Source organism: Genypterus blacodes, unplaced genomic scaffold (assembly GCF_046128005.1).
Source record: "Genypterus blacodes isolate CSIRO-AG114 ecotype Tasmania unplaced genomic scaffold, CSIRO-AGI_Gbla_v1 ptg000260l_1, whole genome shotgun sequence".
Classification (NCBI taxonomy): Eukaryota; Metazoa; Chordata; class Actinopteri; order Ophidiiformes; family Ophidiidae; genus Genypterus; species Genypterus blacodes.
This window is the reverse complement of record NW_027467053.1, coordinates 720,922-740,562: the sequence shown is the minus strand read 5'-3', so window position 1 is coordinate 740,562 and position 19,641 is coordinate 720,922. Positions and strand designations below refer to the sequence as shown.

The 19,641-nt window shown below is 47.7% G+C and overlaps 1 protein-coding gene, 1 long non-coding RNA gene and 1 pseudogene across 2 annotated transcripts; 2 read left to right on the top strand and 1 right to left on the bottom strand.

The window, feature by feature from the left end:
• The first annotated feature begins 126 nt into the window (after nucleotides 1–126).
• Nucleotides 127–2,769, top strand: LOC143017021 (ankyrin repeat domain-containing protein 46-like). Its single transcript, XM_076171631.1, has 4 exons — nucleotides 127–278; nucleotides 957–1,299; nucleotides 1,574–1,732; nucleotides 2,540–2,769. Exons 1-4 carry the CDS (start codon nucleotides 236–238, stop codon nucleotides 2,754–2,756), a joined length of 762 nt encoding a protein of 253 aa, XP_076027746.1. The 5' UTR covers nucleotides 127–235; the 3' UTR covers nucleotides 2,757–2,769.
• A 5,085-nt stretch (nucleotides 2,770–7,854) lies between these two features.
• Nucleotides 7,855–9,717, top strand: LOC143017033 (ankyrin repeat domain-containing protein 46-like; annotated as a pseudogene).
• A 6,648-nt stretch (nucleotides 9,718–16,365) lies between these two features.
• LOC143017017 (uncharacterized) lies at nucleotides 16,366–19,207 on the bottom strand. Its single transcript, XR_012965580.1, has 3 exons — nucleotides 18,654–19,207; nucleotides 17,032–18,622; nucleotides 16,366–16,848 (listed from the first exon to the last, which is right to left on the bottom strand). It is a non-coding gene; the product is annotated as an uncharacterized LOC143017017 (long non-coding RNA).
• Between the last annotated feature and the right edge of the window lie 434 nt (nucleotides 19,208–19,641).

The window sequence follows — 19,641 nt, the reverse complement described above, 5'->3', positions numbered from 1 at the left end:
TGACACGCAAGTTTCTACAAATATGAAGTCACAGACGAACCCGCTGCCGTGTTAGCTGGTGTTAGCTTGCGTGCTAACGTTAGCTCCGCTAGCTTGTTTTAGCCAAACATCAGTGTCGTAGCTGAAGTCAAGCTACTCACGGGTGTATCCCTGTTTGTGGTGTGACGCAGATGCAAAATGTCAGTTTGTTCGTGGAGGAAACATATTCAGTTAATTTGCGAAGCTTGTGTTATCAATGCTGATATTGGTACATGGAAACGCTCCTAACGTAACGTCAGGTAAACTAGCAAGCAGTCAGTAATGTAGGTGAAGCGGTTTCACTATAGCTGCAGCATATTAACACGTTTATACACGTTATTGTAACAAGCCTGTAGCCGGTAGTAGCGATGCATTAATGACATTGTTGTGTTTCCGTTCATGGCCGTGTCCTCTTTCTGTATTTAAAGGTGCCATCTGTATTGTAAACATGGATACAAGCCTCTCATATTGTTTAATGGTTCTTTAAGTACAGATTGGACTAGAATGCAAAAAAAACCAAAGTAGCTTTGAACTCTTTTTTTGTTTTTTTGGGGTTGATTACTTTGCTGTAGTTGCTACGTCGCAAACAACCTCAGCAATGGGGTTGAATTGCTGCAAAGGTCTGAACGAAGGGACTCCGACATTCGACACTAGAGAGGGTAGTTGACCACTCCGTCTCTAACCGAAGCGTTTCATCGCGAGAACCTTCCCTCAGCCTGCTGCGTTCACTGACCACTGTCACATTCGTTATTATGTGTGACATGCTTAGTATGAAAATCTTCCTTCTCCTTGTTCTTGTTCCCTTTCTTTCTGTAGGACAAACTGTAAACATGTCCTCACTGCTCCAACACAGGGCCTTTAAATGATCCAACTTTATTTAGATGTATTTATTATACTTTATTAAACTAAACATCTCCTGCTTTTTCTCCGCAATGCAGGTACGCTGGAATTTTCTGATACCCACTCGGACATGTCCTATGTCTTCATCAACGACTCGTCGCAGACCAGCGTGCCTTTGCTGCAGTCGTGCATTGATGGAGACCTGCCCTTTGCCAAGAGGCTCCTGGAGACGGGATGTGACCCCAACATCCGCGACAACCGGGGCCGCACCGGCCTGCACCTAGCCGCTGCCCGCGGGAACGTGGACATATGCCGACTCCTGCACAAGTTTGGGGCGGATCTGTTGGCGACCGACTACCAAGGGAACACAGCGCTGCATCTGTGTGGACATGTGGATACTATACAGTTCCTGGTGTCCAACGGGCTGAAAATTGATATCTGGTAAGAGAGAGACTTGTTCAGATGATTCAATGCGTTACAGAATCTAGGGTGAGATTTGCTCAGTTCATCTCAAATACCAAGATTGCTCACTCCTGTCTTCGTTCAACTCCAGAATACTGGTTCACATGCCTGACAGGAGTTGTATTTTGTGGTTGGAGTTGAATTTGTACCAGGGTGTGCTACAAAGGTCTGAAGAAAGAAGAGCAGTTCTTAAACTTCTGACTCTCCAGCATTAACTGTAACTGTTGGTGCTTCTGCTCTTCCTGCATCACAGCAATCATAACGGATCAACTCCCTTGGTGCTGGCAAAGAGACGCGGCGTCAACAAGGATGCCATCCGCCTGCTGGAGGGGCTGGAGGAGCAGGAAGTGAAAGGCTTCAACAGGGGACCCCACTCCAAACTGGAGACCATGCAGATGGCCGAGAGCGAAAGGTAAGAGCTTTAACCTGACCCCCACAGCAACCTGATGAATTATAATGGATTAATTTACCATATATGCACACATGACCACAGTGCTGTGTGTGTGTGTGTGTGTGTGTGTGTGTGTGTGTGTGTGTGTGTGTGTGTGTGTGTGTGTGTGTGTGTGTTTGTGTGTGTGTGTGTGTGTGTGTGTCTGTGCGTGTGCGTGTGTGTGTGTTGAAAGATGAGTTCTCACTCATCACTTCTGCTTTTAATCTTTGCTTTGACTCGACCCATTGTGGTCAGTTGAGCTGTGCAGCATCTTATAGCTGAGCGTCTAGCTTCTAGTGTTTGTTTGTGTGTGTGTGTGCAGTCTGGTACAACAATGCAGCTCTGGTTACGACTTTCCCCTTTGTCAGTTGTCTCCAACCTTTTTTCCTCTGAGAGCTTCTTGTGTTTAACATCGTTAGTAACATTTATCCACATGGCTGATTCTCCACCCAAACCAGCTGAATAAGAGTCTTTTGTGTTGATATATCCAACACTCTTTACTATTTTACTAATACTATACCTTTCATATTTGACCTTTTCTGTCATCACTGTCACAATTTCCTTTCACATTCCCTGTAACTCTTGGAATTTCATCAGTTCTTCACATGCATTCAGTCTGTTCATCAATTCTGTACAATGTACCATGTTTACAGAGGATTTGCTGGTGTCTGTTAAAAATGGAATGTACACACACACACATATATTCATAGACACAGAGAAGGATTTCATGTTATTTTGTCAGGTAGATATTTGACTGATTGCCCCTTTAATTGTGTCCCTGTGTCTCAGTGCGATGGAGAGCCACTCTTTGCTAAACCCCAACCTGCAGAGCAGCGAGGGTGTCCTGTCCAGCTTCAGGACCACCTGGCAGGAGTTTGTGGAGGACCTGGGCTTCTGGCGGGTCCTGCTGCTGCTGGTTGTCATCGCCCTCCTCTCCCTGGGCATCGCCTACTACGTGAGCGGAGTCCTGCCTTTCTCCACCAGCCAGCTGGAGTTGGTGCACTGAGGGAGGGCGGGGAGGCCAGAGCAGAGCAGCAGAGGAGCCGTGCAGAGGAACAAATAAGCAAACTCTGACCGACAAAATCACATTTTTCATTATTTGCAGTGCGGAACTTTTCCAGGTCTAGTCGATGAAAAGGTCGCAATTTCTTGAGTGGAAAACTTTCAATTAAAAAGAACTTTTATTTATGTATAATCCTGCCCTGAAGGTCAGAAGCCAGGAAAGACCCAGAACATTTACACTCCAAACATTTCAATTACACTGCAATTAGGAAGAGAAATGTAGTCTCTCTAACCTACCTACCTGAGGTTTATGCATTTAGAATGGACACAGATCAAACTATGCTCTGTGCGATGAACAGACCTGGATCATGGCACTGTACATCTTTTATTTCACCACCACCTCCACATGCAACACAGCAGGTAGACTGAGAGAGCAGCATGTAAACCACAGAGTGACGCTGGCTCAGACGCTCACATGTCTCTGTCCCTGTACACCACCTTTCATTCCTTTCTCATGTGTTCTGTTACAATTGCCAATATGTTTTATATCTTTGTTTTTCCCCTGTCTGATCTCTATTAACTGTATTATTTATCAAACTACTTATCTGGTTTAGTATTCTTTTCTTCACACACGTCTTATTGAGATGCTGCAGCCCCTCTGCTTTTATTCTAACAAACATCTCACACCGGAAACTATAGCGCTGCGATAACTGGACAGGGATTCACTGAAGAGGTGCAGGAATGTCGGAGTGTCGCCGGCTACATGCAGAGTACAGCGGTTACATCTCATGAGACGTTCCTGCCACAAGCATGCCGCTTTGTGTTTACTTTGTATACGTCACATGTAGGCGCTGAAATTGAAGTGCAGGATTATGGCAGCAGGTTAATGCTTCTTACTTACTTTGTTGTATATTCATTCTATTAAAATGCAACTGTAAACCTTGTAACTGTAGATTCCCTGTTGATTTTCTGTGTAACTCATTTGAAGTAAATCCTCATTTCAAGTGGAAAATAAATAAAATCACACCTGTGTATGATTCCAATCTTCCGTCTGCTTTGCTTTGCCTGTGTTAGAATAGAGCCTCACTCGTTCTGTGTTGTATAACGTATAGGATCTACATCTCCTCTCCCTGCAGAGCCTGTGACCCTCAACATCATAGAGGTGTAGATGGATGGATGGAAGGAAGAGAAAACGGTGGTAAAGGGGGGGAAGAAGTAACTAGACCCACACAGTTATAGAGAAATGTGCATTTATTTTGTATCCAAAGAGATATAAATGAGATTTGAATACAACAACACACACGCAATCATCTGGCCCAGAGAGCAACAAGAGAAAGTGCCATAAAGAGAAATTCTTGTTTTGTATAGATTTATATTTATAAAATAGAAGAAAATACACTCATGTTAAGGCTAATGTGTATAAAAGCTCCCTGCTGGTTTACATAATGAACATGTGGGCTCTTTATCGCCCTGACATCAGATTAAAGCATGAGAAACCCACACAATCATCAGGTGGCTCAATATATGTGGCCGTTTGAAAGGGGGTCAGGAGGTCTAGAGGAGCCCTGCTCAATGCTGTTGAGGGGGGTTGTAGTAGGAGATCCTTCGCTCTCGGCTCCAGATGCGCCTCTGCGACGCCACCACAGATAAACTAATACTGCTGTGAGGGTGAGGGTGATGATGGTGAGGATGACGATGATGATGCTGGCCCACGTCGGTGTCTGTTCAGTGCTGCACTGTGTTGGCTACCGAGGACAAGAAAAGAAGAAAATCAGGTTATCAGTATAAACACTGTGCTTGAAACTTAGGAGTCCCAAACATTATATTACGATTATTTGGAAGACGCTTTTATCCAAAGTGACTTAAATTGCATTACACTACCACCCTTCGCAGAGGGGGAGCAATTGAGGATTCGGTGCCTCGCTCAGGGGCACCTCGACAGGGACTCGAACCGGAAACCCTCCGGTTACCAAGCGGTGCTCTACCCACTGAGCTATTATTATTATTGTAATAGTATTATTAGTAGTTTGGCTCTGCCTCCCCTAACCGCACGCCTCTGCCCACTGCATAAGTGTTGTGTTCCGGTGCGGACGGCACTTACCGGGACCGAAATGGTTAAGTTGGTCGGTTCGGGGTTCGCGGTGACCGTCAGCCGCACGGCACCGACCCTGTGTTCCTCCTTCGCCGCCCCACGATAGCAGAAGAACACGCCTTGATCCTCCTGCTTAGTCCGAAACACCTCCAGAGACAAGTCCCCGTGTGCGGCACCATCCACAGACACGCTCCTGTTAAACCCAGCCCCGTACCCGCGCCCCCCAGACTTGAGATCAAGCTCAAACACAAGCTCGCCGTTCCTTTTCCATCGTATAAACCCCGCAGAAGTTTGACCCACAGTATCGAGGTAACATGGGAATTTAACGCTTTGACCAACAGACGCTGTCACTTCCACAGGCGCCACGACCTCCAGCTGGAAGCGGCTGAGGATGTAGCGAGCCCCGCACCACAACTCGTACACCCCGTTATCGTTAAAAGTCGTGAACTTGAGGGCGACAGCAGAGCCTGGAGCGACCTTGTCTTTGAACCCGTTCTCTGGCTCCCAAATCCCGTCATGAAGTCGAGCCATCGGCATCGGGATGTCACGCAGTGTCCGGTGGACCAGCGTGGTGTCCGCACCATCCGGGCACGAGTCGATCTTCCAACCCGGGAAATTGCAACCGTCTCCCAATACCACACGGGCAGCAATCTGAGCAAACGCCTGAGTACAGTAGTGGTATAATACTATCTCACAGAGCAGCGTGATTGCCAACATGCTTGGCGGTAAATGACGAAGAGGCTATGTGAACACAGACTGAGAATGTTACGATCTATGTCTGCCTATTATTGTGACTTCCTGTGTAGTTTCGCTTTGACATGTTCCATAGGAAGTTGCGACTCTAATGTCGGTAACATATGACATTTTCTGCACTAACATTGTACAGTTCACCGCACGACTCAGTTGTTTCGCACCCACATTGTCATTCACGGTGCCACCAGCTACTACAACAATGACAACAACATAACTGAAGGTAAACTAAATCTAAATGTGAATAACATTAATCACTACTATACTACTAACACTTGAACAGAATATTTAGTAACACTGAAACACAAACACAAAACTTAAACTCTTGCTTGTGCTCTTCCTTGTTCTAATATGTATGTGTACATCGTCTCCTTTAATATTGGCAACATACCCAGGTAATAACATGCAAGCAGCCTATGACTAATGATTTGATCCTTATATAAGGAGGGTGGCAGTGGCTCAGTCTACAGAGTCACTTGGGTGGTAGCCGAAGGGTCGCCGGTCCAAGTCTCAGGAGGACCACGACAAAAAAAAACAGACGATGGGCTGGTGGCTGGAGGGATGCCGGCGCATCGCCTGGGCACCGCCGAGGTGCCCTTGAGCAAGGCACCTAACCCCCCAAATTGCTCCCGGGCGCCTACAAGGGGATGCCCCCCTCACTCAGCATCTCTTCACAAAATTGCTGCATGGGGATGTTTACGTGTGTGTGTGTGTTTCAACTGTCTGTGTACAACAGTAATGTAAAGCATATAACTGAGTGAGTAGAAATATTTCCCCCCGGGGATTAATAAAAGTGTTTCTTCTTCTTTTCTTCTTATACTGACTGTATCTAAAAGAGTTATTGCCTCACCCGTTTTAGACTTTTAATCGGAATGAATTTCCCAGTATGGAGGTTTGGTTCAGCGTGATTTGTGACATTTTGAGCAAATATCAGACTAGAAACAGATTGGAAAACTCAATGGTGCAAATACTAGCACCAGCGTCTTTGTTATCGAAGGCGTGTACAAAGATCATATGCAGCAAAATCATTGAACAGCGTGTGCGTCAGCACGACATGGAAAAAGGAAATGGAAGGTCAGTAATCAGAGCGCTTGTGCAGTGCTGAGCTCAAATAAGGGCAACGGAGGGAAGGGCAAGTACTGATGCATGCACGTGTTATGGCGCATACCATTCTAAATGAATCAGACCCATTTACACTTTCTCGCCTTCACTGAAACCATGTCGAGCCGCATGCATCATTTGTTTCGCACACACATCCTCTTTCACGGTGCCATCAGCTATTACAACAATAACAACAACATAACAGAAAGTAAGCAAAATCTAAATGTGAATGCCATTCATTACTACTACTACGAACACATGAACAGAATATTTAGTAACACTGAACACACCACACAAAACTTAACCACACCGTCCCCGGGCATGCTAGGAGGTCCTTGGAAGTGTGTTAGAATAGAGTCCCACTCGTTCTGTGTTGTATAACGTATAGGATCTAAGTAGCTTTGAATTGTTTGTTTGTTGGGCTGGGGTTGATTGCATTGCTGTAGTTGCTACGTCGCAAACTTCTAATTTCAAGTAGAAAATAAATAAAATCACACCTGTGTATAATTCTAATCTTCTGTCTGCTTTGCTTTGCGTTAGAATAGAGCCTCACTCGTTCTGTGTTGTATAACGTTAGGATCTACATCTCCTCTCCCTGCAGAGCCTGTGACCCACGACATCATAGAGGTGTAGATGGATGGAGGAAGGATGAGTAAAGTACTACAGATTAAACTAGAATGCAAAACTAAAGTAACTTTCCTGATGCTTTGAATTGTTTGTTTGGGGTTGATTGCATTGCTGTAGTTGCTACGTCGCAAACAACCTCAGCAATGGGGTTGCATTGCAAATTGCTGAAAAAGTCTAAACGAATACGGATTCCTTCCCTGGTAGAGGCTCCGACATTCGACACTAGAGGGCGTAGTTGACCACTGTCCATGTCCATGTGACATCAACCCTTCTCTCAGCCTGCTGCGTTCACTGACTGCTGTCACATTGTTATTATGTGTGACACGTTTAGTATAAAAATCTTCCTTCTCCTTGTTCTTGTTCCCTTTCTTTCTGTAGGACAAACTGTCAACATGTCCTCACTGCTCCAACACAGGGCCTTTAAATGATACAACTTTATTTAGATGTATTTATTATACTTTATTAAACTAAACATCTCCTGCTTTTTCTTTGCAATGCAGGTACGCTGGAATTTTCTGATACCCACTCAGACATGTCCTATGTCTTCATCAACGACTCGTCGCAGACCAGCGTGCCTTTGCTGCAGTCGTGCATTGATGAGGCTCCTGGAGACGGGATGTGACCCCAACATCCGCGACAACCGGGGCCGCACCGGCCTGCACCTAGCCGCCGCCCGCGGGAACGTGGACATATGCCGACTCCTGCACAAGTTTGGGGCGGATCTGTTGGCGACCGACTACCAAGGGAACACAGCGCTGCATCTGTGTGGACATGTGGATACTATACAGTTCCTGGTGTCCAACGGGCTGAAAATTGATATCTGGTAAGAGAGAGACTTGTTCAGATGATTCAATGTGCGTTACAGAATCTAGGGTGAGATTTGCTCAGTTCATCTCAAATACCAAGATTGCTCACTCCTGTCTTTGTTCAACTCCAGAATACTGGTTCACATGCCTGACAGGAGTTGTATTTTGTGGTTGGAGTTGAATTTGTACCAGGATGTGCTACAAAGGTCTGAAGAAAGAAGAGCAGCTGAGGGGGCTCCCATCTTAAACTTCTGACTCTCCAGCATTAACTGTAACTGTTGGTGCTTCTGCTCTTCCTGCATTACAGCAATCATAACGGATCAACTCCCTTGGTGCTGGCAAAGAGACGCGGCGTCAACAAGGATGCCATCCGCCTGCTGGAGGGGCTGGAGGAGCAGGAAGTGAAAGGCTTCAACAGGGGACCCCACTCCAAACTGGAGACCATGCAGATGGCCGAGAGCGAAAGGTAAGAGCTTTAACCTGACCCCCACAGCAACCTGATGAATTATAATGGATTCATTTACCATATATGCACACATGACCACAGTGCTGTGTGTGTGTGTGTGTGGGTGTGGGTGGGTGGGTGTGTGTGTGTGTGTGTGTGTGTGTGTGTGTGTGTGTCTGTGTGTGTGTGTGTGTGTGTGTGTGTGTCTGTGTCTGTGCGTGTGCGTGTGCGTGTGTGTGTGTTGAAAGATGAGGGTTTCTTAACTGCATCAGTGTGTCACTTCTGCCTTTAATCTTTGCTTTGACTCGACCCAGTGTGGTCAGTTGAGCTGTGCAGCATCTTATAGCTGAGTGTCTAGCTTCTAGTGTTTGTTTGTGTGTGTGTGTGCAGACTGGTACAACAATGCAGCTCTGGTTACGACTTTCCCCTTTGTCAGTTGTCTCCAACCTTTTTTCCTCTGACAGCTTCTTGTGTTTAACATCGTTAGTAACATTTATCCACATGGCTGATTCTCCACCCAAACTAGCTGAATAAGAGTCTTTTGTGTTGATATATCCAACATTCTTTACTATTTTACTAATACTATACCTTTCATATTTGACCTTTTCTGTCATCACTGTCACAATTTCCTTTCACATTCCCTGTAACTCTTGGAATTTCATCAGTTCTTCACCTGCATTCAGTCTGTTCATCAATTCTGTACAATGTACCATGGTTACAGAGGATTTGCTGGTGTCTGTTAAAAATGGAATGTACACACACACACACACACACACACACACACACACACACACACACACACACACACACACACACACACACACACACACACACACATATATTCAGAGACACAGAGAAGCATTTCATGTTATCTTGTCAGGTAGATATTTGACTGATTGCCCCTTTAATTGTGTCCCTGTGTCTCAGTGCGATGGAGAGCCACTCTTTGCTAAACCCCAACCTGCAGAGCAGCGAGGGTGTCCTGTCCAGCTTCAGGACCACCTGGCAGGAGTTTGTGGAGGACCTGGGCTTCTGGCGGGTCCTGCTGCTGCTGGTGGTCATCGCCCTCCTCTCCCTGGGCATCGCCTACTACGTGAGCGGAGTCCTGCCTTTCTCCACCAGCCAGCTGGAGTTGGTGCACTGAGGGAGGGCGGGGAGGCCAGAGCAGAGCAGCAGAGGAGCCGTGCAGAGGAACAAATAAGCAAACTCTGACCGACAAAATCACATTTTTCATTATTTGCAGTCTGGAACATTTCCAGGTCTAGTAGATGAAAAGGTCGCAATTTCTTGAGTGGAAAACTTTCAATTAAAAAGAACTTTTATTTATGTATAATCCTGCCCTGAAGGTCAGAAGCCAGGAAAGACCCAGAACATTTACACTCCAAACATTTCAATTACACTGCAATTGGGGAGAGAAATGTAGTTTTTCTAACCTACCTACCTGAGGTTTATGCATTTAGAATGGGCACAGATCAAACTATGCTCTCTGCGATTAACAGACCTGGATCATGGCACTGTACATCTTTTATTTCACCACCACCTCCACATGCAACACAGCAGGTAGACTGAGAGAGCAGCATGTAAACCACAGAGTGACGCTGGCTCAGACGCTCACACGTCTCTGTCCCTGTACACCACCTTTCATTCCTTTCTCATGTGTTCTGTTACAAGTTGTAAATTGCCAATATGTTTTATATCTTTGTTTTTTTTCCCCTGTCTGATCTCTATCAACTGTATTATTTATGAAACTACTTAACTGGTTTAGTATTCTTTTCTTCACACACGTCTTATTGAGATGCTGCAGCCCAGGAGCTTTTGTTCTAACAAACATCTCACACCGGAAACTATAGCGCTGCGATAACTGGACAGGGATTCACTGAAGAGGTGCAGGAATGTCGGAGTGTCGCCGGCTACATGCAGAGTACAGCGGTTACATTTCATGAGACGTTCCTGCCACAATCATGCCGCTTTGTGTTTTCTTTGTATACGTCACATGTAGGCACTGAAATTGAAGTGCAGGATTATGGCAGCAGGTTAATGCTTCTTACTTACTTTGTTGTATATTCATTCTATTAAAATGCAACTGTAAACCTTGTAACTGTAGATTCCCTGTTGATTTTGTGTGTAACTCATTTGAAGTAAATCCTCATTTCAAGTGGAAAATAAACAAAATCACACCTGTGTATGTTTCTAATCTTCGATGGGGTGAGAAAAAGTAACTAGATACAGTTATATTATATAGAAAAGTGCATTTATTGTGTATCTGAAGTACAGTGTTTGAAGACACGCATCAGTGTTGGTAGTTGCAGATGTAAGGTTCTGTTTACATTAAGTCATTTAGCAGACACACTTATCCAAAGAGACATATCTCATACAAATATGAGATTTGAATACAACAACACACAAGCAAACATCTGGTCCAGAGGGCAACAAGAGTTAATGTCACCTCCACATCAGATTCATTCCATAAAAGTGCAAATCAAAGCCCTTGCATATAGAGATATCCTGTGATGTATGTAGAAAACAGAAGAAAATACAGTCATGTTAAGGCTCATGTGTATAAAAGCTCCCTGCTGGTTTGCATAATGAGCATGTGGGCTCTTTATCTCCCTGACATCAGATTAAAGCATGAGACACCAACACAGTCATCAGGTGGCTCAATATATGTGGCCGTTTGAAAGGGGGTCAGGAGAGGAGGAGGAGAAGGGGGAGGAGGAGGAGCCCTGCTCAATGCCGTTGAGGCAGATTGTCGTAGGAGATCCTTCGCTCTCGGCTCCAGGTGCGCCTCTGCGACGCCACCACAGAGAACCTAATACTGCTGTGGTTATGGAGAGGATGATGATGGCGATGATGGCCCACATCGGTGTCTGTTCAGTGCTGCACTGTGTTGGCTACAGAGGACAAGCAAAGAAGAAAATCAGGAAACAGTTTAAGAACTGCAAGTTTGATACTTAGGAGTCCCGCACAGCGATGATGAGATTCATGCTGCGAACCAAACTAGAACTACAACACTAACAGCAGATCTACAGTGACATGCGGTGTGGTTCGACCCTGTGTTCCTCCCTCGCCCCACGATAGCAGAAGAACACGCCTTGATCCTCCGGCTTAGTCCGAAACACCTCCAGAGACAAGTCCCCGTGTGCGGCACCATCCACAGACACGCTCCTGTTAAACCCAGCCCCGTACCCGCGCCCCCCAGACTTGAGATCAAGCTCAAACACAAGCTCGCCGTTCCTTTTCCATCGTATAAACCCCGCAGAAGTTTGACCCACAGTATCGAGGTAACATGGGAGTTTTACGCTTTGCCGAACAGACGCTGTCACTTCCACAGGGGCTACGACCTCCAGCTGGAAGCGGCTGAGGATGTAGCCAGCCCCGCACCTCAACTCGCACACCCCGTTATCGTTAAAAGTCGTGAACTTGAGGGCCACAGCAGAGCCTGGAGCGACCTTGTCTTTGAACCCGTTCTCTGGCTCCCAAATCCCGTCATGAAGTCGAGCCATCGGTGTCGGTATGGCACAGAATCACAGAATTGCTGCATGGGATGTTTACGTGTGTGTGTGTGTGTGTTTCAACTGTCTGTGTACAACAGTAATGTAAAGCATGTAACTGCGTTTTAGACTTTTAATCGGAGTGAATTTCCCAGTATGGAGGTTTGGTTCAGCGTGATCTGTGACATTTTAAGCAAATATCAGACTGGAACAAGGGTGGAAGACTCAATGGAGCAAATACTAGCGCCAGCCCCTCTGCTATCTAAGGCGTGTGCAAAGAACACATTTTGTAAAACAACAAAACACAGCGTGTGCGGTGACACGACAGGGAAATGAGGAATAGAGGGCAAGGAAACAAAAACAAGAGCGCTTGTGCAGTGGTGCGCTCAACTTAAGGAAACAGAGGGAAGGGGAACTACTGCAGAATGCACGTGTAACAACGCTTAATCTTCTAAGATTATCCGTTCATGGTCTTCCCACTCGGAATACATATAAGTACGGCGAGACGCATGCATCAGTTGTTTCGCACACACATTCTCTTTCACTGTGCCATCAGCTATTACAACAATAACAACAACATAACAGAAAGTAAGCAAAATCTAAATGTGAATGCCATTCATTACTACTACTACTAACACATGAACAGAATATTTAGTAACACTGAACACACCACACACAACTTAACCACACCGTCCCCGGGCATGCTAGGAGGTCCTTGGAAGTGAGTTAGAATAGAGTCTCACTCGTTCTGTGATGTATAACGTATAGGATCTACATCTCCTCTCCCTGCAGAGCCTGTGACCCTCAACATCATAGAGTTGTAGGTGGATTGAAGGAAGGAAGAGTAAACGATGGTTAAGGGGGAGAAGAAGTAAAGACCAACACAGTTATAGAGAAATGTGCATTCACTGTGTTTCCAAAGTACAGCGTTGGTGTTGGCGGATGCAAACGGAAAGTAACATTTAACACACACACTTTCATTCAAAGAGACATAATTGAGATTTGAATACAGCAACACCGGGTAAGGATCTGGTCCAGCGCTCAACAGAAGAAGGTGTCAGTGGGAGAAATTTTTATTGAGTGTATATCCATACTTAAGAAGTAGAAGCGAATACAGTCATACCAAAGGTGGGGGGGAGGGGAGTTAGTGCGCAGGTTAAAAGAGCAGTGCATGCAGATCTCTGAGTTTCCCAACTTGTACTTCCGCAATCATGAATCATTTGGCTAGAGCTGCAGCCTGTCTGTGGGCACAAAGTTCCACCCACATTTTGGGCACAGTTACTCATATGATTTGTTTCACACCCACATCCTCTTTCACGGTGCCACCAGCTATTACAGTGATAACAACATAACAGAAAGTAAACTAAATCTACATGTTAATACCATTCATTACTTTATTTTTTTAGATTAGATTAGATTAGATTCAACTTTATTGTCAATGAGCAAGTACAGGTACAAGCTAATGAAATGCAGTAGCATCCAACCAGAAAGTGCAAAAGTGTACTATTATATATACAGAATACAGAATATATACATTCTATATACATTCCCCCAGACTTGAGATCAAGCTCAAACACAAACTCGTCGTTCCTTTTCCATCGTATAAACCCCGCAGAAGTTTGAAGAGTGAAGTTACAGATTAAACTAGAATGCAACAAAATTAGAGTAGCTTTCCTGAAGCTCTGAATTAATGGTTTGTTGGGCTGGGGTTGATTGCATTGCTGTAGTTCCTACGTCGCAAACTCCCAAGTTCAAGTAGAAAATAAATAAAATCACACCTGTGTATGATTCTAATCTTCTGTCTGCTTTGCTTTGCCTGTGTTAGAATAGAGCCTCACTCGTTCTGTGTTGTATAACGTTAGGATCTACATCTCCTCTCCCTGCAGAGCCTGTGACCCTCAACATCATAGAGTTGTAGGTGGATGGAAGGAAGGAAGAGTAAACGATGGTGAAGGGTGAGAAGAAGTAAAGACCAACACAGTTATAGAGAAATGTGCATTCATTGTGTTTCCAAAGTACAGCGTTGAGTGTTGGCGGATGCAAATGTATATTTATACTTTTAAAGTAGAAGAAAATACAGTCATGCCAAAGGTGGGGGGGGGGTTTACATTACATTACATTACATGGCATTTTGGCAGACGCATTTATCCAAAACGACTTACATTACATTAACACCCTTCACAGAGGGGGGAGCAATTGAAGGTTCGGTGCCTTGCGTAACCAGCAGTGTATGAGCACATAGATCTCTCAATTCCCCAGCAATACAGTCAAATGAATCATGGTGGAACCTGTCGCTAATGCGGTGCAGACTGCAACTTCCTGTCTTACACAGTTATTCATATGATTTGTTTCACACCCACATCCTCTTTCACGGTGCCACCAGCTGTTACAGCGATAACAACATAACAGAAAGTAAACTAAATCTACATGTTAATACCATTCATCACTTTATTTTTTTAGATTAGATTAGATTAGATTCAACTTTATTGTCAATGAGCAAGTACAGGTACAAGCCAATGAAATGCAGTAGCATCCAACCAGAAAGTGCAAAAGTGTACTATTATATATACAGAATACAGAATATATACAGACTATATACAGAATAAACTATATACATTCTATATACTATATATACTAACCAAAATTATAAATTAATAAATATGTAAATAAATAGTGCAAGGAGTCTTAGTGCAGTACGGAAATGAAATGGAAATGTTCAGTGCAAACAGAAAGTTGTGCAAATTGCAGTTGAGTGCAAGATGATGCTCAAGGGAGGATGGAGTTGGGTGGAGTTGAGTGGGGCAATGGAGTGGAGTTCAGCAGGGTCAACGCCTCGTAGAAGAATCAAACTACTTAACTGGTTTAGTATTCTTTTCTTCACACACGTCTTATTGAGATGCTGCAGCCCCTCCGCTTTTATTCTAACAAACATCTCATACCGGAAACTATAGCGCTGCGATAACTGGACAGGGATTCACTGAAGAGGTGCAGGAATGTCGGAGTGTCGCCGGCTACATGCAGAGTACAGCGGTTACATTTCATGAGACGTTCCTGCCACAAGCATGCTGCTTTGTGTTTACTTTGTATACGTCACATGTAGGCGCTGAAATTGAAGTGCAGGATTATGGCAGCAGGTTAATGCTTCTTATGTGGTGACCCACATAGAGAGACATTTACCTAAGATGACCTGTGCCTTTAAGAGCGGCAGAGGGGGTGGGTTGCCGGTTCCGGTTTAACCCAGTAGAGTTAGTATTATTCCGACTTTGAATGTAGACGTTAATTAGTGTGAAATAAACAACCAAGACTACTACTATCTCCGTCTCCAGTCTCGTTGTTTCCTTCCCTACATTGGTGACCCCGTGAATACGAACAATGTCTAACAGCGACAACGCCGGCGGTGACGCCACACCGGTACCCGCACCGGCACCCGCACCCGCACCTGTCGCCGGTGCTAACGACATAGCTAATGCTAACAACGTTCATTCCATCTACGCCGCTACAGTCAAGTTGCCGGACTTTTGGCATAACCCTCGTCCATGGTTTCAACACAAAGAAGCCCAATTCCAGCTGAGAGGAATAACGCAGGATGTGACAAAATACTTTCACTTAGTAGCGGCATTAGATGCTTCCACAACGGCGCGAGCGATGATGCTGTTGGAGGCTCCGCCGGCTACCGGCAAATACGAAGCCATTAAGTCATTCCTTCTGAAATTATTCGAACTGTCAGAACTGGAGAAAGCGGACCGTTTACTGTCCCTGAACGGCCTCGGCAACGGCAAACCGTCGGAGTTAATGGAAATGATGCTGGCTGTGCTGGGATTAGCTGATCCATCATTCCTCTTCACACACATTTTCCTGAGGCAGCTTCCTGTGCCTGTACGCACAGCACTGGCCAATTCCCCCCTCGCCTCCGCCAAAGATTATCGTGCTCTGGCTGCTGAAGCAGACAGGGTTTTTCTGGCCAACCGACAGCAGTTTGTCCATGCCCTGCTACCCCACCAGAGTACCCCAACCCCGGACGACTATATAGACACCGCAGCTGCAGTGACATTGACGTCAAGCGGTCGACGGACTCTGTTACTACCACGCCAGGTTTGGGGCCAAGGCCAAACAGTGTCGCAAACCCTGCAGTTATAAGGTACGGGGAAACGCCAGGGCCGGCGCTCATTAGCAGCTATGAGCGCCGGCCGGGTCTCCAAGCTGTTATTCATCACAGACTCCTTGTCTGGCCGGCGGCTGCTATTTGACTCTGGTGCTCAACGCAGCATCTTGTCAGCACAGGCTGTGAACGATATGGCTGGCGAACACGGCCCCCGGATGGACGCCGCCAACGGCACGCCCATACGTACGTATGGCACCAGGCGTGTGGACGTGTGTTTTGGCGGGCGGCGTTTTAGCTGGGACTTTTGTTATGGCTGCTGTGTCCACGCCACTCCTAGGTGCGGATTTCCTCTGCGCTTTCAACCTGCTGGTGGATGTTAAAAACTGTCGCCTGATCGATGCCCTCTCCTTCGCTTCATACCCCTGCACACTCGGGGGGGCTGGGGCGCTATGCCTTTCAAACACACTCACCACAGGGGATCCGTATCAACGCCTTCTCGCTGGTTTTCCTGACCTAACCACACCCACGTTCTCCTCTGCAGTGGCCAAGCACGGCGTTGAACATCATATAACCACCGTGGGCCCCCCGGTGTACGCCCGGGCCCGGCGCCTCGACTCGAACAAGCTAGCCATTGCCAAGGAGGAGTTTTTGACCATGGAGCGACTCGGCATTGTCCGTCGCTCTAACAGCCCGTGGGCTTCCCCTCTACACATGGTCCCTAAGGCTGACGGGGGTTGGCGCCCGTGCGGCGACTTCCGTCGCCTGAATAACGCCACGACCCCGGACCGATACCCCGTCCCGCACATACAGGATGTCTCCGCCCACCTAGCGGGGGCTGTCATTTTTTCTAAGGTGGACCTTGTACGTGGGTACCACCAGGTGCCGGTCCACCCACAGGATGTTCCAAAGACAGCGGTCATCACGCCCTTTGGACTTCTTGAGTTCTTGCGTATGCCGTTCGGCCTCAAAGGAGCAGCACAGACATTTCAACGCCTTATGGACTCTGTGCTGCGTGACATGCCATTTTTGTTTGTTTACTTAGACGACATTCTCGTGGCCAGCGCATCCATTGAGGAGCACATGATACACCTCCGACAGCTGTTCGAGAGGCTCAGTGAACACGGCCTCATCATCAACCCGACTAAGTGCCTGTTGGGGCGGTCGTCCATCACCTTCCTCGGACATCATGTCACTCCACAAGGGGCCGTCCCTCTTCCCGCCAGGGTGGACGCCGTCACCAGTTTCCCCCGCCCCCGTACTGTACAGTCTCTGCAGGAGTTCCTGGGCATGGTGAATTTTTACAACCGCTTCCTTCCCCGTGCGGCCCACATCATGCGTCCCCTGTACGGGGCCCTGCGGGGTAAAGCACCTAAGGACGAGTTGGACTGGTCCTCAGAGATGGACCAGGCTTTTGTTGCTGCCAAGACTGCGCTAGCCAACGCTGCTCTCCTGGCTCACCCGTCCCCCACTTCCCCCATCGCCATCACAACGGATGCCTCTGACTATGCGGTGGGGGCAGTGTGTGAGCAATGGGTGGGTGGTGCCTGGCAGCCGCTGGCCTTCTTCAGCAAACAGCTCCGTGACAATGAACGCAAGTACAGCACCTTCGACAGGGAACAACTGGGCCTTTTCCTCGCCACCAGGCACTTTAGATTCTTGTTGGAAGGTCAGCGGTTCACTGCTTTCGTGGACCACAAGCCGCTGACGTTCTCCATGGCAAAGACCTCAGAGCCGTGGTCTGGGCGTCAGCAGCGGCAACTCTCGGCGATCTCCGAGTTCACCACAGACATCCAGCACGTGTCAGGCAAAGACAACTTTGTTGCCGACTGCCTTTCTCGAGCGGTCGTTATGTCCGTCCACTTGGGGCTCGACTACGCCGTTATGGCAGCGGACCAAGCCACGGACAAGGACATTCAGGCCTACCGGTCGTCCCCCACGGCGCTGCAGCTGGAGGACGTAACGTTCGACAGAACTAACACCACCCTCCTCTGTGACGTTTCCACAGGTCGGCCACGCCCCCTGGTGCCTGCTGCCTGGCGGCGCCGAGTTTTCGACACTATCCACGGCCTTTCCCACCCTGGTGTGAAGGCCTCGACCAAGCTGGTGGGTATCAAGTTTTTTTGGCCTGGGCTCCGAAAGGACGTTAGAGCCTGGGCTGGCTCGTGCGTGTTGTGCCAGCGTGCCAAAGTACACCAACATACCAAAGCCCCTTTGGCACCGTTTGTGGTGCCAGAGAGGCGTTTTGACCACGTGAATGTGGACTTGGTAGGTCCCCTCCCCCCCTCCCAAGGTTACACATTCCTACTCACCATGGTGGACAGGACCACCAGATGGCCGGAGGCTGTTCCCCTGTCCTCCACCACGGCAGCGGAGGTGGCACGGGCATTCATCGGCTGCTGGGTGGCCCGCTTTGGGACGCCGGGTGACATCACAAGCGACCGGGGCCCCCAGTTCACCTCAGAGCTTTGGACGGCGGTCGCCGAGCACCTGGGGGCAAAGATCCACCGCACTACGGCGTACAACCCACAGGGCAATGGACTTTGTGAGCGGTTCCATCGAGACATGAAGGCCACACTTCGAGCCAGCCTCACGGACTGCAACTGGGTTGACCGACTTCCGTGGGTCATGCTCGGCCTTCGCTCTGCCCCCAAGGAAGACCTGCAGGCCTCCTCTGCCGAGCTAGTGTACGGCCAGCCTCTGCGAGTCCCCGGAGAATTCCTTCCGAATGCCACGGTTCCCTGGTCAGCCGCCTCTCATCGGAGTGCGTCCCGGGACGTCGCCGATGCCTTTGTTCCTGTTCCGACATCTCGCCACGGCCTTCCCCGATCCTACGTCCCCAAGGACCTGCCATTAGCGAGTTATGTTTTCATCAGGCACGACAGCCATCGGTCCCCGCTGCGACCCCCCTACGATGGGCCCTTTCGTGTCCTGGAAGCGGGTGATAAGAACTTTGTTGTGGACATGGGGGGCAGGCCGGAGCGGGTTGCTATAGACCGGCTCAAACCTGCTCACTTAGATATTGATGTACCGGTTCAGTTGGCTCAGCCCCCACTTTGGGGCGCCCTCCTATTTCGGCCCCGGCTCCAACCAGTATCCCTGTCCCGGCCCCGCTTGTGGACAGCCCTCCAGCCATGCTTAAGTCCCCTCCTGCGAAGCGCAGCCGCTACGGCTGCGTAGTGCGCCCCCCGCCACGTTGACGGTTTTCCTTGTGTCTGTTCATGGACTGTTCGCTTGTGCAGTTTGATGGTGCCGTTTTTTGTGGCCTATCTATTTGACAATTCACTAGTTCTGTGGTATCGTTGCACTTTTGGGATTGGTGAATTCTGGGGGGGCCTGTGTGGTGACCCACATAGAGAGACATTCACCTAAGATGACCTGTGCCTTTAAGAGCGGCAGAGGGGGTGGGTGGCCGGTTCCGGTTTAACCGAGTAGAGTTAGTATTATTCCGACTTTGAATGTAGACGTTAATTAGTGT

Bases quoted from the DNA above. Each gene is read 5' to 3' on its own strand.
- LOC143017021 (XM_076171631.1), top strand. From the start codon at position 236: ATGCTGATATTGGTACATGGAAACGCTCCTAACGTAACGTCAG. The intron at 279-956 runs GTAAACTAGCAA...TCCGCAATGCAG, and splicing joins CGCTCCTAACGTAACGTCAG to GTACGCTGGAATTTTCTGAT. The intron at 1,300-1,573 runs GTAAGAGAGAGA...CCTGCATCACAG, and splicing joins GGGCTGAAAATTGATATCTG to CAATCATAACGGATCAACTC.